Source organism: Lethenteron reissneri, chromosome 32 (assembly GCF_015708825.2).
Source record: "Lethenteron reissneri isolate LAM-NWPU_2019-01 chromosome 32, ASM1570882v1, whole genome shotgun sequence".
NCBI lineage: Eukaryota > Metazoa > Chordata > Hyperoartia > Petromyzontiformes > Petromyzontidae > Lethenteron > Lethenteron reissneri.
In genome coordinates this window covers 12,692,126-12,708,793 of record NC_083810.1, presented here as the reverse complement: position 1 = coordinate 12,708,793, position 16,668 = coordinate 12,692,126, and the positions used below count along the sequence as shown (strand labels likewise).

The window sequence follows — 16,668 nt, the reverse complement described above, 5'->3', positions numbered from 1 at the left end:
AGTTTAACCAGGGCCCATGGTGTAAAGTGCAGTCAACAAGCTCTTATTATCCACTCCATCTTTCTGCTATGAAGAGCAGCCGTTGCCTGGAGCGTGGCCTCGCATTGCATTATTTGAAGGCAGTGTTGCTGACGAATGCGACGAGCTGTTTGAAGTTTAACCAGAGAAAGCTGCCTGGAATTAAACCCAGGAATTAAACCCAGGGTCTCAGCGGTGCTGGCCGAGGGCTCTGTCTTCTGAGCCATCTCTGCATCTCATTTATGTTTTAAAACGATTGCTTCCCCGTCACTGTTTATTGAGCAATGCATGCGCCGTTTGGGCACTGATGTGAAACGTGCCCCATGCCTCATTTAAAATTATCTCACTGGAATTCAAATTAAAATTTCACACTTTATAAAGGTTATGGTTGAATGCACGAAGTACAATTTTCACAGTATTTATTGTTTAAAACTGTGCAGGATTTCAACAGAATGTGTTGTTGCTATTTGATGTGTGTGTGTACGTATATATACGCTGTGCTGATTTTGTGACCCAATCCATGTCAAATCAAGATGAATATTTACACAATGCCTTCCAAGGTTTGATAAAAAAAAACTATTCAGTCTTGCAGCACAAGATGAGAAATGTGAAAAAAACCCGACCCCATCTCTATAGGCCTCACCGTGGAAAAAAGAGTGATAAAACTATCTAAACGATCTAAAATATTTACCCCACAGCTCACACTATCAAGATTGTAACCTTCGGCCCCATTTTGCCGAGTGCGCTGAAGTCAATGTCATTTTAAAGGTCAAGCAAATGACTTCCAAACAATCACCAACCAACCTTGATCTATCCGCTGCTGGATAAAGGTCTCCGACAGCCGACGCGGTTTTATTGTTTGCGGTGGAGGTGGCATCTCTCTTAGGGCCGCGCGTAGAGTTGACTTTGCAGCAGTTAGCCGACACGGCGTGAGCAAATGCACGAAACTCCACGCCGTCATCGTCTCACGATTCGTGCGGATTTCCATTCACAGCAGAGACCCCCCCCCCCCCCCCCCACCGAGTCTGCGGTGTGGTTCAACAGAGAATGTCCTCTTCGTGGTTCTTTCGGTAAAGTCACGTACAATAATAAAAATAAAACATAATAAAATAATTCTCACGACGTTTCAGCCACAACGCAAGCAGCCGTCCTCAGGTGAAGACCAGGTCTCCCCGACAGACCTGGTCTTCACCTGAGGACGGCTGCTTGCATTGTGGCCGAAACCCCAACGTCGTGAGAATTATTTTATTATGTTTTATTTTTATTATTGTATTATTTCCCTTCTACGTGACTTTACCGAAAGAACCAAGAAGATGAATCCCTGCAGTCACGAAAGCTTTAAATCGTAAAGAAAATGTCCTCTCCACGGACGCCCCCCCCCCCACCCCCGGCTCGGGAAGCCGTTGTCCGCTGCCCGACACGAGCCTCACGTGCAATGTGCGTGCGAGCGTCTTCCGCCACCGTACGGAAGCCAAACGCGCAAATCGGAGGTGCGCGCGAGGCCAATGCTCTCGACTAGAAATTCAATCGCGGCGCAGCCAATGAAGCAGGGGCGGCGAAAGTAAACGCAGAGGTTGCACGCGCTGCCCCCCCCCCCACCCCCCACACTGTTTGGTCAAGGCTATAACTTAGAAATCATTAAATGCCAGGCATATGCCCCCTAATCATGTGCTTTGCTCTACCCCTGTGCTCTTCACAGATGGCTAAAAGGCAGCGCTCCTGTGTCAAGGTCCTTCAATGTACACAGCGGGTGACATGCTCAGTGGATTTTGCCCGTGTGTTGTACGCCATGCAAAATGGGCCGGAGAGCCGGGGGAGAGAGAGCGCGCGGGTGAGCACATCTGCTGCCATGTTGACAAAAGGATTTTAGAATTACACAATTATAGCATAATCCTTGCCAATACGCGCTCACCTTTGGGTAAACTAGCACTTAAGGAGGTAATGAAAGGATTTGGTTATACAGTACCAATAGTGTGTGCTTGTGATTATTGTTATTTGATAATTCTAAGAATTCGTGGAACAGTTTGTCCCCCACAACATTTTTTTAAAATTCTCCAGAGGACACGATTCATCGCGCACATTTCCTCACAATTCAATTTCCAGCTGTCGCTCACATCAATATAGGCCACTAAAAAAAAATAACGACGCTTGGGCCTGTGTGCGGAGATGGAGGATTGGGATTGTTAATGACGGAGGGATTCGCGTTGCAGAGGGAATTATTCAGCTGCACGTTTCAAACGAGCCGGACCCCATTGTGGTTGACAAGGAAGGTGGAGCCCTGCGATCAGAGGTCGCAACCGGGTACTCGATACCCGTACCCTACCCGATACCCGGCTACCCGTACCCGGCCGGGTACAGGTACGGGTACCCGTTTGCGACCCTGGTGCAGCCGGGTACGGGTACGGGTAGACCGTGAGTCACTGGTGAGTAACCGTTTGTCACTCATTTCCCAGCGTCTTGTCTCTTCTCACAATTCAAGTTCCTAGAATCAACCCACCCACGCCTGCAACATGGCTTCATCCCAGAGGTCGCAATCAGGTACCCGATACCCGTACCCTACCCGGCCGGGTACGGGTAGGGTACGGGTACGGCCGGGTACGGGTATCCGTTTGCGACCCTGGTGCGGCCGAGGTACGGGTACGGGTATCCGTTTGCGACCCTGGTGCGGCCGGGTACGGGTATCCGTTTGCGACCCTGGTGCGGCCGGGTACGGGTACGGGTATCCATTTGCGACCCTGGTGCGGCCGGGTACGGGTACGGGTATCCGTTTGCGACCCTGGTGCGGCCGGGTACGGGCACGGGTATCCGTTTGCGACCCTGGTGCGGCCGGGTACGGGTACGGGTACCCGTTTGCGACCCTGGTGCGGCTGGGTACGGGTAGACCGTGAGTCACTGGTGAGTAACCGTTTGTCACTCATTTCCCAACGTCTTGTCTCTTCTCACAATTCATGTTCCTAGAATCAACCCACCCGCGCCTGCAACAGGTATCCGATACCCGTACCCTACCCGGCCGGGTACGGGTAGGGTACGGGTACGGCCGGGTACGGGTATCCGTTTGCGACCCTGGTGCGGCCGGGTACGGGTACGGGTAAGGAATCAAATCCCGTTTGCGACCTCTGCCTGCGATATAGTTTGGTCGTGCCACAGCGGATGGGAAGGAATCCACTAGACGGAGCTCGACAGATCCTCCCCAGGGGCTATTTTTGGCCTTCGATTCCACACACTTTGCCGTTCCGCATGCGAGCTGCCCATCACCGACAACTGTGATGGGCTCACGGCGATGACATCACCTTTACTCCTCTACTCAAGACCGACACGAGAAGACTTCTTCACAATTCTGGCTAATCGCCTGATGAGGCTGGTTGTTGTAAACCCCAGCCAAACGTCGTGCTCACATTGTAAATGATGCGGGGTTACTGCTCTCCAACACACCGGGGGTGCTGATGTCACTAATTGGCACGTTTTGTTCACGCGACAAACCTTACTAATTGCCTGTGTTTGGTGTTGGCGGGTTTAACGACACATTTACATTTACACGATTTAACCCCCCCCCCCCAAAAAAAAAAACCTCTATTATGGACTAACCGTGGTGTATCCATTTACACTGCCAGGTGAACATACGTTGGGGGACCTATAACACATGGCCCATTGTTTCGGCTGTCACGCTGGGAGATCAAACCGGCAACCAGTGTGCAAACCATTAAGCCACGACAGCATTCAAGTATCTACGTAACGTCGTGAAATAGCCCCACGCATTTGAAATGGTGCAAAATACCATCCTCTCCATCCATTCATTGGAAATGTGAATTAACTTCTCAATCAATAATTGAAATGTTAACCACAATTTTGACGATTAGCATAAATATGCATATTTGCCACACTGGGGTGGAGCAACGGTTAGCACACTGTGCTAAGATCCCAGCAAAGTGAGTTTGTTTCCCGGCCACGAGTAACGTCAGTGGAGATTGATATCTGAACTGGTCTTGGCCTTCCCCTTTACCAACCCACACTGACCAGCGTGGTGAAGTATGGCCAAACAACCCGCATGGTGAGGCATTCATCCAGCAATGGATATTAGCAAAGGCAATCATCATCATCATTATTAAGTACATGCTATGTGCCTATGACTTAATAACCCAGAATGCACTAGATCTCATCACCTCTCAAAGGCTAAGCAGGTTTTTCAGCCTGCACAGCACTTGGATGGCCGCCCTCCATGGCCCTACCTACAGACGCTATAGGCTGCTGTGGGGATATTTTGTCGGCAGCAGATGGCAGTACAGCAACTGTTTTAGATTTTTTGTTTTCTATTTACGTGACTTTACCGAAAGAACCAAGAATATGAGCAAAGGAGTGTAGTCTAACAAATTTGCCCCACGACATACACAGCGTGGTGGGATGCGGGCTGGAGGTTGGGTTCAAGATAAGAGTGCCCTGTTAATCTCTCCACGTAACACTGGATTAGTCGTTTGGTGCTAAAGGACAGACGTCTCCAGGAGACTGGGATCTCTTGAACTCTATCGGGATGCTAAGCAAGCAGATCAATGACCACGGATTCCCGGAGCCCAACGCCATGACTAGCAAATCAAACATTGTCTCCCCAGGTGCGGAGGTTGGTGCAGTACCGGGAGGCCACCGGTCCCAAGGCCATTAAATGAAAACCAAACACACCTGGGGGTCTTGTCCATTTGCAGGAGGAGCCTTTGCGTGTTTCAGATTGCCTCACATCGAAAGCCAAAGCCCCCCCCCCCCTGTATACTTTAGCTACGACATGACACAGACCGTCGTCCATATAGGAATGGTCAATGGGCAAACAGAGGCACGTCCGAGATTTTATGGGGGTATGTTTTATGGAAGGAAAAATGTTAGGTAAATACTGAGCTTATTTTGATATGCAAACGGGTAATTGAATTTGCACTCGTGCAGGCTGCGTTGAATTGTACTAAACAAATGCACGGCTAAAACAATATTTACGTGTCTTTCATCGCGACGTATTTATTTTGTTATAATTGACATTGCCGAGTTTAATTTAAACGTTCACAAATCTACGAAGAAAATTTTAATTCAAGTGGAATGCGTCACCACTAAATCTGCACCTCGGCGTCTCGTTTGTATTTGCTAAGCTAGCATGTTAATGAAAATGGTTCTGCAAAGTGCTTGAATAATTTACATGTATTCGCGAATGACCGTGAGGAATTCGTGCGCATGTGAAAGGTGTTACATCTCAGAAATCACGGCTTGGTCAGCACGTGGGGAAACCAACGGTGGAGCTGATCATCGTGACACCCTGTCTCTCTCTCTCTCTCTCTAATTACCCTTGCAATGATAATAATGCTTTCCCTGGCTCATTATTACTGCCGACAGAGAGCGCCCAGAGTGCAGTTCATTATTAAATATGATTACAATAATAAAAACAAGGCCGATCAGCGGAACCTTCTTTTTGGCCAACAAAGACAAAATATGAATTTTAAAGAACCGCTTGCATACAGTAACAAACGCTATTAAAATAGCTTACACATCTGTTAGCTCATTATTGTCACAAACATTTTTTTTAAAGAAGCTGCGATGCATCGGCATAATAATTCACAAAACGACATTGAGATTGAAATCAATATAAAAAAACTAATATTTGCCCATATTTTAGACGTTACGGCAATGAGTACACTGGCCCATATTTTTGCGCGACCGATTCATTTTGAAATTTGATTCACTCCACAGGCTTCCAGATTAACTTATTTTTTTAAACTATGAAATCAATGCTTGCAGCTCCACAACCTTTTTTTACTGGTTGGTCAGACATAACAGGGCACACGCAAAAGATTCCTCGCCCCCCCGTGTAGCCTTTAACAGTCCGTTGGGGAGAGTTCCGTTAGCGAGCACCTATTAAGTCCGGCACGGCACATAAGGAGGGTGGGGGGGGCTAGCACCACACCCGGGCGCGTCTAGGTCACCCCAACGCTAACGCTTACACACCACACCAGGTACTCGCATTCAAGGCCAGTTTCCCCCACACTCGTATTGGAAGGACGTCTCAGCTGGGTGTCTCGGGCTATCCGACACGAGTGCAGGTCGTCAACCTCGCGTGACTCCCAGAATGCACCCCAGTGATGCCACCGCTGTGTGCGACCTTTTGGCACTTTTGCAAACAGTTGTTGCCGCAGTGATGTCCCGATGAGCAAAGGTGGGAGAGGTGGTTGCTGTTTTATTTACTTATATTTATATACAATAAAGGTGACAGAAGAGATACAGACGAGAGATATCGATGTCGTGAGGTAGGAGAAATGTAGACACACGTAACGATGTAGTTAGATGCAAGGAGAGAGATGCAGATAAGATAGGGGGCCCGACGCTTTTGCTGGGTTTGCTTATGTCTATCGCTGCCACTGCATATCTGGAACCTGGAAATTAAACATGAACAGAGAACATCGAGATATCTCGACGACGATGACCATATCTTGCTTTCAGGAATAAGCTCAAGTAAGTTGCTGTCTATCAGTACGATACAGAAAAATGAAAGTTTTTTCCAATTGTACTTGAATTGCCTCGCACCGCCACTGCCTCCTCTTTCAAACGGCTGATGTAGAGAGCAACAATCGAGTCGTTCAACAAGAGCTCGACACTGGATCGCGTCATCCCGAGCGTCGCAGCGCCGCCGGGCGTGTGCCTCCTTCCGACTGGCGTCCCGCTCGCCGCCCCGAGCTGGGGGCAACCACGTCCAGCCGCCCGTCGCCGCCACGAGCCTCCGGGCCTCACCTTGGCGTCGGCCCCGTCGCGCCGCGTGCGCACCACGAAGGGCGTGTTGAGGCGGCGGAGAACCCCGGCGAAGGAGCAGTCGCGCATCGCCGGCGGGGACAGCACTCGGAAGCGGTCGTGGAAGAGCGCGCCGGGCTGGGCGTCGCGCAGCAGCCTCCGCACGCCATCGCCCGTCTGCAGGAGACGCAGGCCGCGGTCGAGCATCACGTGGAAGGGGAACACCTTGCAGAAGGTCGCCAGGTCGACGCGAAGGTCGCCGGGCGACCTCGACACGGCCGGACGGCACGAGCGCAGGCCCCGCGCCGGGCGCCCGTCGCCGCTCCGGATGGCGAAGGCCGCGACGCGGTCGTCCCCCGCGGGGCCGCCGCGCCGCCGCCGTCGCGGCAGAAGCAGCGGCGCCGCTCGCACTCGGCGCGCTCTAGCCGCTCCACGGACACGTCCGCGCCGTAGAGGCGAGCGCTCGACGCCCGCAGCAGGCCCGGCAGCGCCGCGGATACGACGGCGTTGGGCTGGAAGCAGTGCAGCAGCAGGCCCGAGTCGGAGGGCCCGGCGGCGGCGGCGGCGGCGTCGTCTCCGCCGGGGTCGTGGGGAACGAGCTCCGTGCAGCAGAAGTAGGGGACGGGGGTCGCGTCGGAGGCCGGCGAGGGGCCCTCGGAGGTCGTGGAGCCGCCGTGGGGCCTCACGTGGCCTTGGGCCAGCAGCGCGTCGAGGCTGTTGAGGAAGTCCTGCAGCGTGGTGCCCACCGCACGCAGGATGCGCTCGTTCTCCTCGAAGCAAATCCCGAACAGCTCCTCGCCAAACTTCTCCTGGAAGCCCTCGGAACTCACATCCTGCGATAAGGAACGTCAACATTATCACCGTCGTCGTCATCATCAGCCACGATTCATTCACTGCTGGTGGTGCGTGTTTGCGAAAACTGTCTTTGCTGACATATTAGACAAAGTCCAATAATAATATTAAAAAAGAACAAGACTCATCAATCTGCAACGTATTCATTGAGGTGCACTGCTATGAGATAAACGTCTGCTAAAACACTGCGTGGAACGTATTTCACATTTTGTCGGGTATAATTTCACTCACAAAATCACGTGAAACCAACTTTCATTTCTTTCTTCCAGATTTGCTTCGACACGATTCAAGCGCGCGAGAGGGCTATTCGAATCCCGTGCGTACGTACTCAGAAACGAGGCGAGTGACTGGAGAGTCGGAAGGAGGTCCTCTTGGCCCTCGAGGTCTGAAAATCCACCGTGAAGCAAAGTGGGCCGATCTCCGGCGCCCGCGCAGTTATTGCTTCCTGCGGAGCTTCACAATTGGCGCGTGGAAGCCGCACCACGACGTCAACACAATGGGGATTGTCAGGGACACTCGCATCAACGGTAATTGGATGACACTATAGGTGGGGTTAAGGGCAACACATGACCATTGTTGCAGACCACGAGAAGCCACTCCAGACAAGGCGAGTCGTTAAACTGTCCGTGCGAATCTTCTTGGTTCTTCGGTAAAGTCACGTAGAAGGGAAATAATAAAATAACAAAAATAAAACGTTATTAAATATTTATATTTAAAGCTTTCGTGACTGCAGGGATTCATCTTCTTGGTTCTTTCGGTAAAGTCACGTAGAAGGGAAATAATAAAATAACAAAAATAAAACGTTATTAAATATTTATATTTAAAGCTTTCGTGACTGCAGGGATTCATCTTCTTGGTTCTTTCGGTAAAGTCACGTAGAAGGGAAATAATAAAATAATAAAAATAAAACATCATAAAATAATTCTCACGACGTTTCGGCCACAACGCAAGCAGCCGTCCTCAACGCAAGCAGCCGTCCTCAGGTGAGGACGGCTGCTTGCGTTGTGGCCGAAACGTTTATTTAAAAAATAATTCTCACGACGTTTCGGCCACAATGCAAGCAGTCATCCTCACCTGAGGACGGCTGCTTGCGTTGTGGCCGAAACGTCGTGAGAATTATTTTATTATGTTGTATTTTTATTATTTCATTATTTCCCTTCTACGTGACTTTACCGAAAGAACCAAGAAGATGAATCCCTGCAGTCACGAAAGCTTTAAATCTAAATTTGTCCGTGCGAATGTGAGATATCCGCTCGCGTGCATTTGGTTTTACTCCGCCGGGTGGCTCCGTGGCAGAGCGAGCGGCTCGCGATTGGAAATCTGCGAGTTTTTGTCTCCTGATTTTGGGAGTTGCTGACTCAGCCCTTCCTGCCCCTGGGATCGATAAAATGAAAACCACTTTTGTAGGGAAGTCCACAGTCATTGTCCTATGGATGGACTCACCCCCGTCAAAGGAATGTGGAATGTACATGGGGGATGAGCACAGCCTCAATGCTAAATTGAGAGAAAATGACTTTTCCTTCCTCTCTGGGCAGGTCATAATCCACGAAAATGCTTTAATACTTAATAGAAATAATTGATGTTTTGGGCCGGACCATATAATGATCTCGCCAGAGCTGTCGTACGGTTCCCTGGATTGTTATTCTGACGTCTTTTATCTTGTCCCAATGGTGTTTGAGGTTGTTTAAAAATGAAACGTCACAGCACAAATGTGTGGCCTCGAGCCCAATGATAAAATTATAATCACAACGCCGTAGTCTGCAAAAAAAAACCCCGCACTTTGAGTTTACACCGGTTGGGAACGGGTCAAATATTCCGAGCAACGGGTGCAGGGCTAAGGTTTACAACTTGTACATTTTATTTTGTACAGCCCATCAAGAGTCACAGCAGTGTGTGCCGTCATAAAAGCGGCCAAAATAGCCGCGCGGAATCTTAAGTGTGCCCCTCAAATAATAATAATAAATAACAACAACAATAGAAAAGACGAAAAAGGATAAAAATGGGACAAAATTGACCGGCAGAGAGAAGGGTGAATGCGCGTGGTGTGCCACCAGCTCGGGAATTCAATGATGCCAAGCGATCACTTGAAATCTTTTCCGAGACACGTCGCGGGGAACGGCACGAGGGAGCATTGCCGCGTGCAGAACGCGGCGGCGGCGGGGGGGCAAATAACCCACGTGATGTCAAAGGGGGGCAAAACTGTGTGCATTGAATAGGGTTTGAGGGGGGGAACCTTCGAAACACGGGGAAATCTTCCCCCACCCTACACCCCCCGCCGCTCCCCGACGCCAGCTCCACGGCCCCCTCTGTGCGTATTGCTGCTGCTGCTGTGGGTGGGTTTGCTGTGACATTGGCGTGATCCACTGAACAAGGCGACTCACCAATCTCGGCGGTTCTCTGCGTAGCACTGCAGCGTCCTTTCCAATGCTTCTCTCAAAGTGTCCGCCTGTTGCAACGGCAAGATCTCGCCGTCAAGTTTACACGTCGGCACTGGGGATTATTATTTTTTGGCGAAGCGAACAAATACACTTGTGGACACCACAAAGACAAAGATAACGATTCCTCCCCCCGTATAGCCTGAACAGACTGTTGGGGCAAGTGTCGTTAGCGAGCATTTATGAAGGCTGGAACGATACACGAGGGGGTGGGTGGCCAGCACCACGACCGACCGTCTTTGTCTCCCCAGTGGCGATGTTTACACACCGCACTAGGTACTCATTTGAGGCCGAGTCGACCTAGGGGAGGCCCAGGACCGGTTCAAATAATTGCCACTGGTGTTGGCCGTGAGCGGGAATAGAACTCGGGTCGCCGGGTTCATAGCACAGCGTGCTAACCGCTACACCACCGCTACACACTTGTGAACACCACACACACACATGCACACACACAATATGAATTCATATAATCTTATTCTTGGTTCTTTCGGTAAAGCCACGTAGAAGGGAAATAATACAATAAAAAATATATGAAACAATAAAAATTCTCACGACGTTTCGACTGCAACACAAGCAATCATTATCAGGTGTGAAATCCACAGAAACGTCGTGAGAATTTTTATTGTTTTATATTTTTATTATTTCATTATTTCCCAAGAATATGAATCCCTGCAGTCACGAAAGCTTTAAATCATATAATCTTGCTACATTCTTTAGCATTCAATTAAGACCAGGTAAGAGCATGATTATTATTAATTAAAAGCTTGGTGGGTGGAGTGGTGGTGCAGGGGTTAGCACACAGCGACATAAACCAGCTATCTTAGTCCGATTCATTGCCACGGCTAACCTTGATATCCATTCATCCACAAAATACTCAAAACAAATCAGCACAGTCACTTTCGTGAACACATTTCACGACAGTCCTCATCACGTCACCTTAGATCATCCTCCCCTTCAGTAGCGCGGTTGGCTACGTACAGTGCGAAAGAAGTCCAATCGTACATACTTACACACGTACATCTAATATCTCCATTGTCTTGCACGTGGTTGAGCGAAAGCCGCTGCGACTCGGTGCGTCAGTGTCGATGCGTGTCACCTGCCAGGGAGCACTCGAGTTGCCCTCCCATGTTTTTGTTTCGCTACTCAAGTGTCTGCAACGTGTACGATTTATTCGCCGTGAGAACTGTTCTTTTTTAAATCCTTTATATTAAGTTCTTGCTTGCTTGCTTACGACCGTGCAAATATTTCGGTCGTTTTTTAACCCACTTCCCGTGATCCAATCGAGCTGACATTTTGCACTACAGACTCGTTGTGCGTGACAATTTATTTTCGTGAATTTTTTTCCAAAATTTTGCACTTTTTAGGAAAAAATTAATTATCTTTAATTACCAATTGCTTAATGGTGGCAGCCATTCATCTGACCCATAGGTGGCAGCCATCTCAAGCCAGAGGACGAGAGGACTCTAGCCGCCACGCATATAAAGGATTTATAGTGAAAAACTTTGTTTTTACGGGTTAATTTTTTTATTATTTCACCGAGGATCCTTCGCGGGTCATTCTTGTAAAACAGCTTCACGGTCCGAATGTTTTCTTGCACGCGCCAACAAACACAAACATTTACAAACGGCAACAACTGCAACAACAAGTGGCGAGTAATATCCAAACAGAAGTCGTGCAAGCTCACTCGCCTTCCTCTTTCCACCCACCCGACTCGATCATCGCCGCACCAGTACGGTTTTCACGAATTCGACTCGCCCGAAAGTAAAGTTCGCCCGATTCGTTCCACGCATCGACGCACAGAGTCGCTGCGTCTTACCGGTCAAGGCCCGCTTCATATGTATTATCAAAATAGTTTACATGTAAAGTGGCAAATACATTTTCATTGACACGGCTCTACGCGTGCGTGCGTGCGTGTGTGTGGGTATGATTAATGCATCTGTGTCAAAGGAGCCGGTTGTTATGCTACAATGACAAACGCGATTGCTTTTGGAGACATCCACTCATCATCATCTTCTTCTTCGTCATGCTGCAATTTATGACAATCATTTTATTTCTACCGGCCAGGACCATGAATCTGATTAACCACAGCTAACACGAATGGCGTGGTCAGGGCATAACAATCAGTCACAGGTCCCTTTCACTAATCTACACACAAATCCACGTTAACCGGTGTAGGTGAAGTATGGTCAAACCGCGCCCCTCTTCCCGCCCCATGACCACCACGGCATGGGGAGGCCTTCATCCAGCAGTGCAATTGACAAAGACGCGTTTCAGTTGATTGTATGTTGTGATGGATATTATCCATTGCCTCGTGAAGCTTACTGAATATTTCGCGTGCGAGGGGGACACAACGTGTACACATTTCAGGTGGCCTGGCTCAGGGCTAGGGGCAGCAATCCGTCACCGTTGGGACGAGGGCCTTGAAGTTTGTCAGCGAAAATTGGGCGACGTCATCAAATGAAGTGAGCTGATGGTCTGAGCACTGTCACCAATGACTTTTCACGATAAAAAAAAAATAAACCCTTTAAAAAAAAGTGTTTTATTCGAGCTGAGAATTTATCTCTTGGTTTGATTGGCAATGCCATGCTCAAGAATAGTTTTGTTCGGAGTGTTCCGTTAAATTGAGACGTTGGAGACTTTGGCTGTTGTGTTTCAAGCGGTTTTGAGAAGGTGCTGGCTTGCACGTGGAAAACAAATACAACACAAAGGAATTCTGTTCTCTCACATGCACGTTTCTGCATGCAAGATCACTATATAGACTAGAGCGTTCCAAGTACATTATATAAACACGTTAAAATTATGTGAATTTAGTATACATTATACACTACATAATGAACTACCAGTGCATTTTACCGCATGTACATGATATCCAACACGGAGTATTCTAATGCAGTTAACACATTCCTGCGGAGGGAGCTGGTAGGAACGTTGGGTTGCTCGGTCAATGGCCAGGGTCAACGGCGGCGTGGTGTATTCCGCAAATATGCCCGACTGTGAGGGCGGGCACAAGCCGGCGTGAGTAGGTTAAACGTTGAGTTTTATAAGGGCACCACGGGGTGACCAGCCCCTCCCCACCCAGCCCCACCTCTCCCACCCCCCACCCAGCCCCACCCTCCCCACCCAGCCCCTTACCCACCCTCCCCTCTCCACCCAGCCCCACCCCTCCAATTTTTGGATGCACGACAGACCGACGGACGGACACAATAATCCCCTGTGAGCTGGTGTAACCAGGAGGTTCCTACCAGTAATATGCATAATACACTACATCATGGAATTCCAGTGTATTTAAATACGTTACAGAACACATCACGGTATTGTACAGCACTTCAAACATGTTAAGCATTGTGCAACTGATATCGTGGCATTCCACATTAAATTTTGGACTCGGGCCATACCACCTGTGTATTTTTTTTCTCTCTAAATGGATTGTGCATATCGGTGGTGAATACCGATGGTGCATAACGGTGGTGCAGACGTGTCCCCACTGTAGCCACTGCTTATCCATTAGCGAATGAGTGGCATGAGAATTGCGATATGCAAATCCACACACACCCATGCACCACTGCAAGGTCATCCGACCTACTGTGTCCTTGGAGTCCCACTCCGTTTTGACAGCCCTGAGTCAGTGGGTAGGAAATTCCACGTTCCTAGGGCGGGCGCGAGACTATCCAAAAGAAATCTACTCTTGACTTCAGACACAAAATGCTTTTCAGATAATTATCGACCCCTCGCCCCCGAAGGGATGATGGGCTGAGTCAACCGGCACCCAGATTCACCTGGCCAGGGCCGTGCGTTAGTACGCACACACACAGACACCACGGCGTGTGTAGGCGGATGCACATGGGCTGTTGCAGCCCCGGTGAGAGCCGTTAGCGGCGAATAATGTGGGCCAAGTATGGCTGTTGTTGTTGTTGTTTTTAATGTGATAGGTAAAGGTTCAGCCCTGCGATGCCTTGCTCACACCACTGCTGGCAGAAGAAGCAAGGCCTCCACCGGAATAAGCTCCACGAGAGGAAGCCCCCTCGAGAGTGGACTTTGGCCTACTTCACCACGCTGGCCATAACGTCTCGGAAGAGCTCAGGGAGCGAGGACCCACACAGGACCCCCCCCCCTCCACCACCCCACCCAGTTAGACTCGACTCCACCCACCATCTCGACTCCACCCACCAACTCGACCCTACCCACAATCTCGACTCCACCCACAATCTCGACTCCACCAACAATCTCGACCCCACCCACAATCTCGACTCCACCCACAATCTCGACTCCACCCACAATCTCGACTCCACCCACATACCTCGACTCCACCCAAAATCTCGACTCCACCCACAATTTCGACTCCACCCACAATCTTGACTCCACCCACAATCTCGACTCCACCCACAATCTTGACTCCACCCACAATCTCGACTCCACCCACCATCTCGACTCCACCCACAATCTCGACTCCACCCACTATCTCGACTCCACCCACAATCTCGACTCCACCCACAATCTCTCCAACTATCTCTAAATCATCCCTCGTCACTGTTTTATTTTTGTTATTTTGCGGGAGCGCCAGAGGGACAGGCGAGTCTCTCTACAACAACCACCACGAGAAACACTGGGGGGGTGGTGGGGGGATGGTGGGGGGACCGTGGGGGGAACTATGGGGGGGGGATGGTGGGGGGTGGGGGGGGATGTGGGGGGAGGATAGTGGGGGGGATGGTGGGGGAGAATGGTGGGGGGGATGGTGCGGGGGGGGGGGATGTGGGGGGGGGATGTAAGGGGGGGAGGATAGTGGAGGGGGGGGGGAGAATGGTGTGGGGGATGGTGGGGGAGGCTGGGGGGATGGTGAGGGAGGATAGTGGGGGGAATGGTGGAGGGGGTGGTCGGGGGGATGGTGGGGGGGGGATGGTGAGGGGAATGGTGGGGGAGGATGGTGTGGGGGGTGATGGGGGGGGGGATGGTGGGGGAAGATGGTGGGGGGGGGGGATGGTGGGGGGATGGTGGGGGGGATGGTGGGGGGAAGATGGTGGTGGGGGGGGGAATGGTGGGGGGGGGAGTCATTTCTGCCGCAGTGCATTTGCCTCGTGCACGCGCTCGGGCTTCTGTAGCGCGAAGTCGTTCGCAGTGCCGCTCCTCACATCTGTCGATCAATTAGGAGCGCCAACCCATCCGCGTAGATTCGCGTCTCGATTAGGCACTTGAGCGAAGGGCCGTGCCGTTTGGCATAGCAATCGCATGGGCACGGCGCTGCTTGGTGGAGCGTGTAATGATCAGTGATGATCGGCGTCGATTCTCAAACTCTTTTGCCCTGCACACATTTCCACGGACCACCCAGTCAAGCCCACCCCTCGTGAAAAAAACGCTTTTGCGAATCTACAAATGCCAGGACTGTAATACAACATGATTCATATTATTCATATTCTTTGGGTCTTTCGGCAAAGCCAGGTTAGTGTTGCGATCGAAACGTCGTGATTTATTTATGTATTCTATCTACGTGCCTTTACCGAAAGACCAAAAGAATATGAATTCCTGCAGTCACGAAAGCTTTAAGTTATGATTCATATTATCGAAACATCTAAATATATATTTTTAACGCAGCTATAATTTTTATTTTTTAGGGCTGGCATTTATATCTTAGTGTTATGTTAGTTTCATCGGGAGTAATTTACCGAGCTTCATTTTTAAATAGAATATCATACACGTGTAAAAAAGTAACCAATCGTCATCATTTCCGAATCAACCTGCATTTGCATCAGCTCGCGAACCACGTGGAACAGGAGTCGGCAACCAGCGGCGGCTCTTTAAAGCCGCCGCTGCGTGACGTCGTTCATCGAGGAGCAGCACCGTCCCACATTCACCGCACAGTGCATTGCGGCTCCTGAAATATTGCGTTTGGATTTTTGTCTCATATTACCGAATTCGCAACAACAACATCAACAAAGCCTCTTCTTGTTATGTTGGTTGCCGACCCCCTGATCTGGAGGACCGTCACGGACCGCTGGTGCTGCTCCACACTCTGAGAACCGCTGCTGTAAGTGGACGGTGGCTGTCGTGAATGATAACGTCTGGCCCGATGCATGAGTGTACATCGGTACATGCGTGTACAGAGGTACATGCGTGTACAGCGGTTGTGCAGTAGTCGGCGCATCGGGGTATGTCAACCGCCCTGGCGACCCGACCTCAATTCCCGATTGCAGCTAACATCGGTGGCCAGTGCTCGTCACCAACCCACATTGACCAAGGTGGTGAAATATGGTCACATGGACCGCCTCCGTGAGCGAGGAGTGTATCCAGCAGTGGATGGACAAAGGGGCTGTAAACAAGAATAGTAGTAGCTATCATATAATATATGACAGCAGCATTTGTTAAAACCCATAATGCCGAATACTGGTGCGGAATTTTCCTGCTTAAATAAAACTATTTCTTAAACATTCGTCCGGAAGGCTGATCGGCTGGCTGGTAGACTGATTCTTTATTTTGAGACGTGGTGAGACAGTCATTTGTCCAGGCTCAATTCACCAAATTCCATCATCTTACATCACACGACCACGCACACACACCTACGCCCTCCAGTATATTACAAGACTATCTGTGTAAATCTCAGTATTTCATGAAGGTCAGTCAG

General features: G+C 50.0%; 1 protein-coding gene across 1 annotated transcript in view; it reads right to left on the bottom strand.

The window, feature by feature from the left end:
* LOC133350055 (guanylate cyclase soluble subunit alpha-2-like) overlaps positions 1-16,668 on the bottom strand; it is a 41,828-nt gene that overhangs the window by 20,885 nt on the left and 4,275 nt on the right. Inside the window, 4 exon segments of the mRNA XM_061564032.1 lie at positions 6,772-7,137; positions 7,140-7,601; positions 7,941-8,073; positions 10,002-10,066. Of these exon segments, the coding sequence (XP_061420016.1) occupies positions 6,772-7,137; positions 7,140-7,601; positions 7,941-8,073; positions 10,002-10,066 (1,026 nt within the window).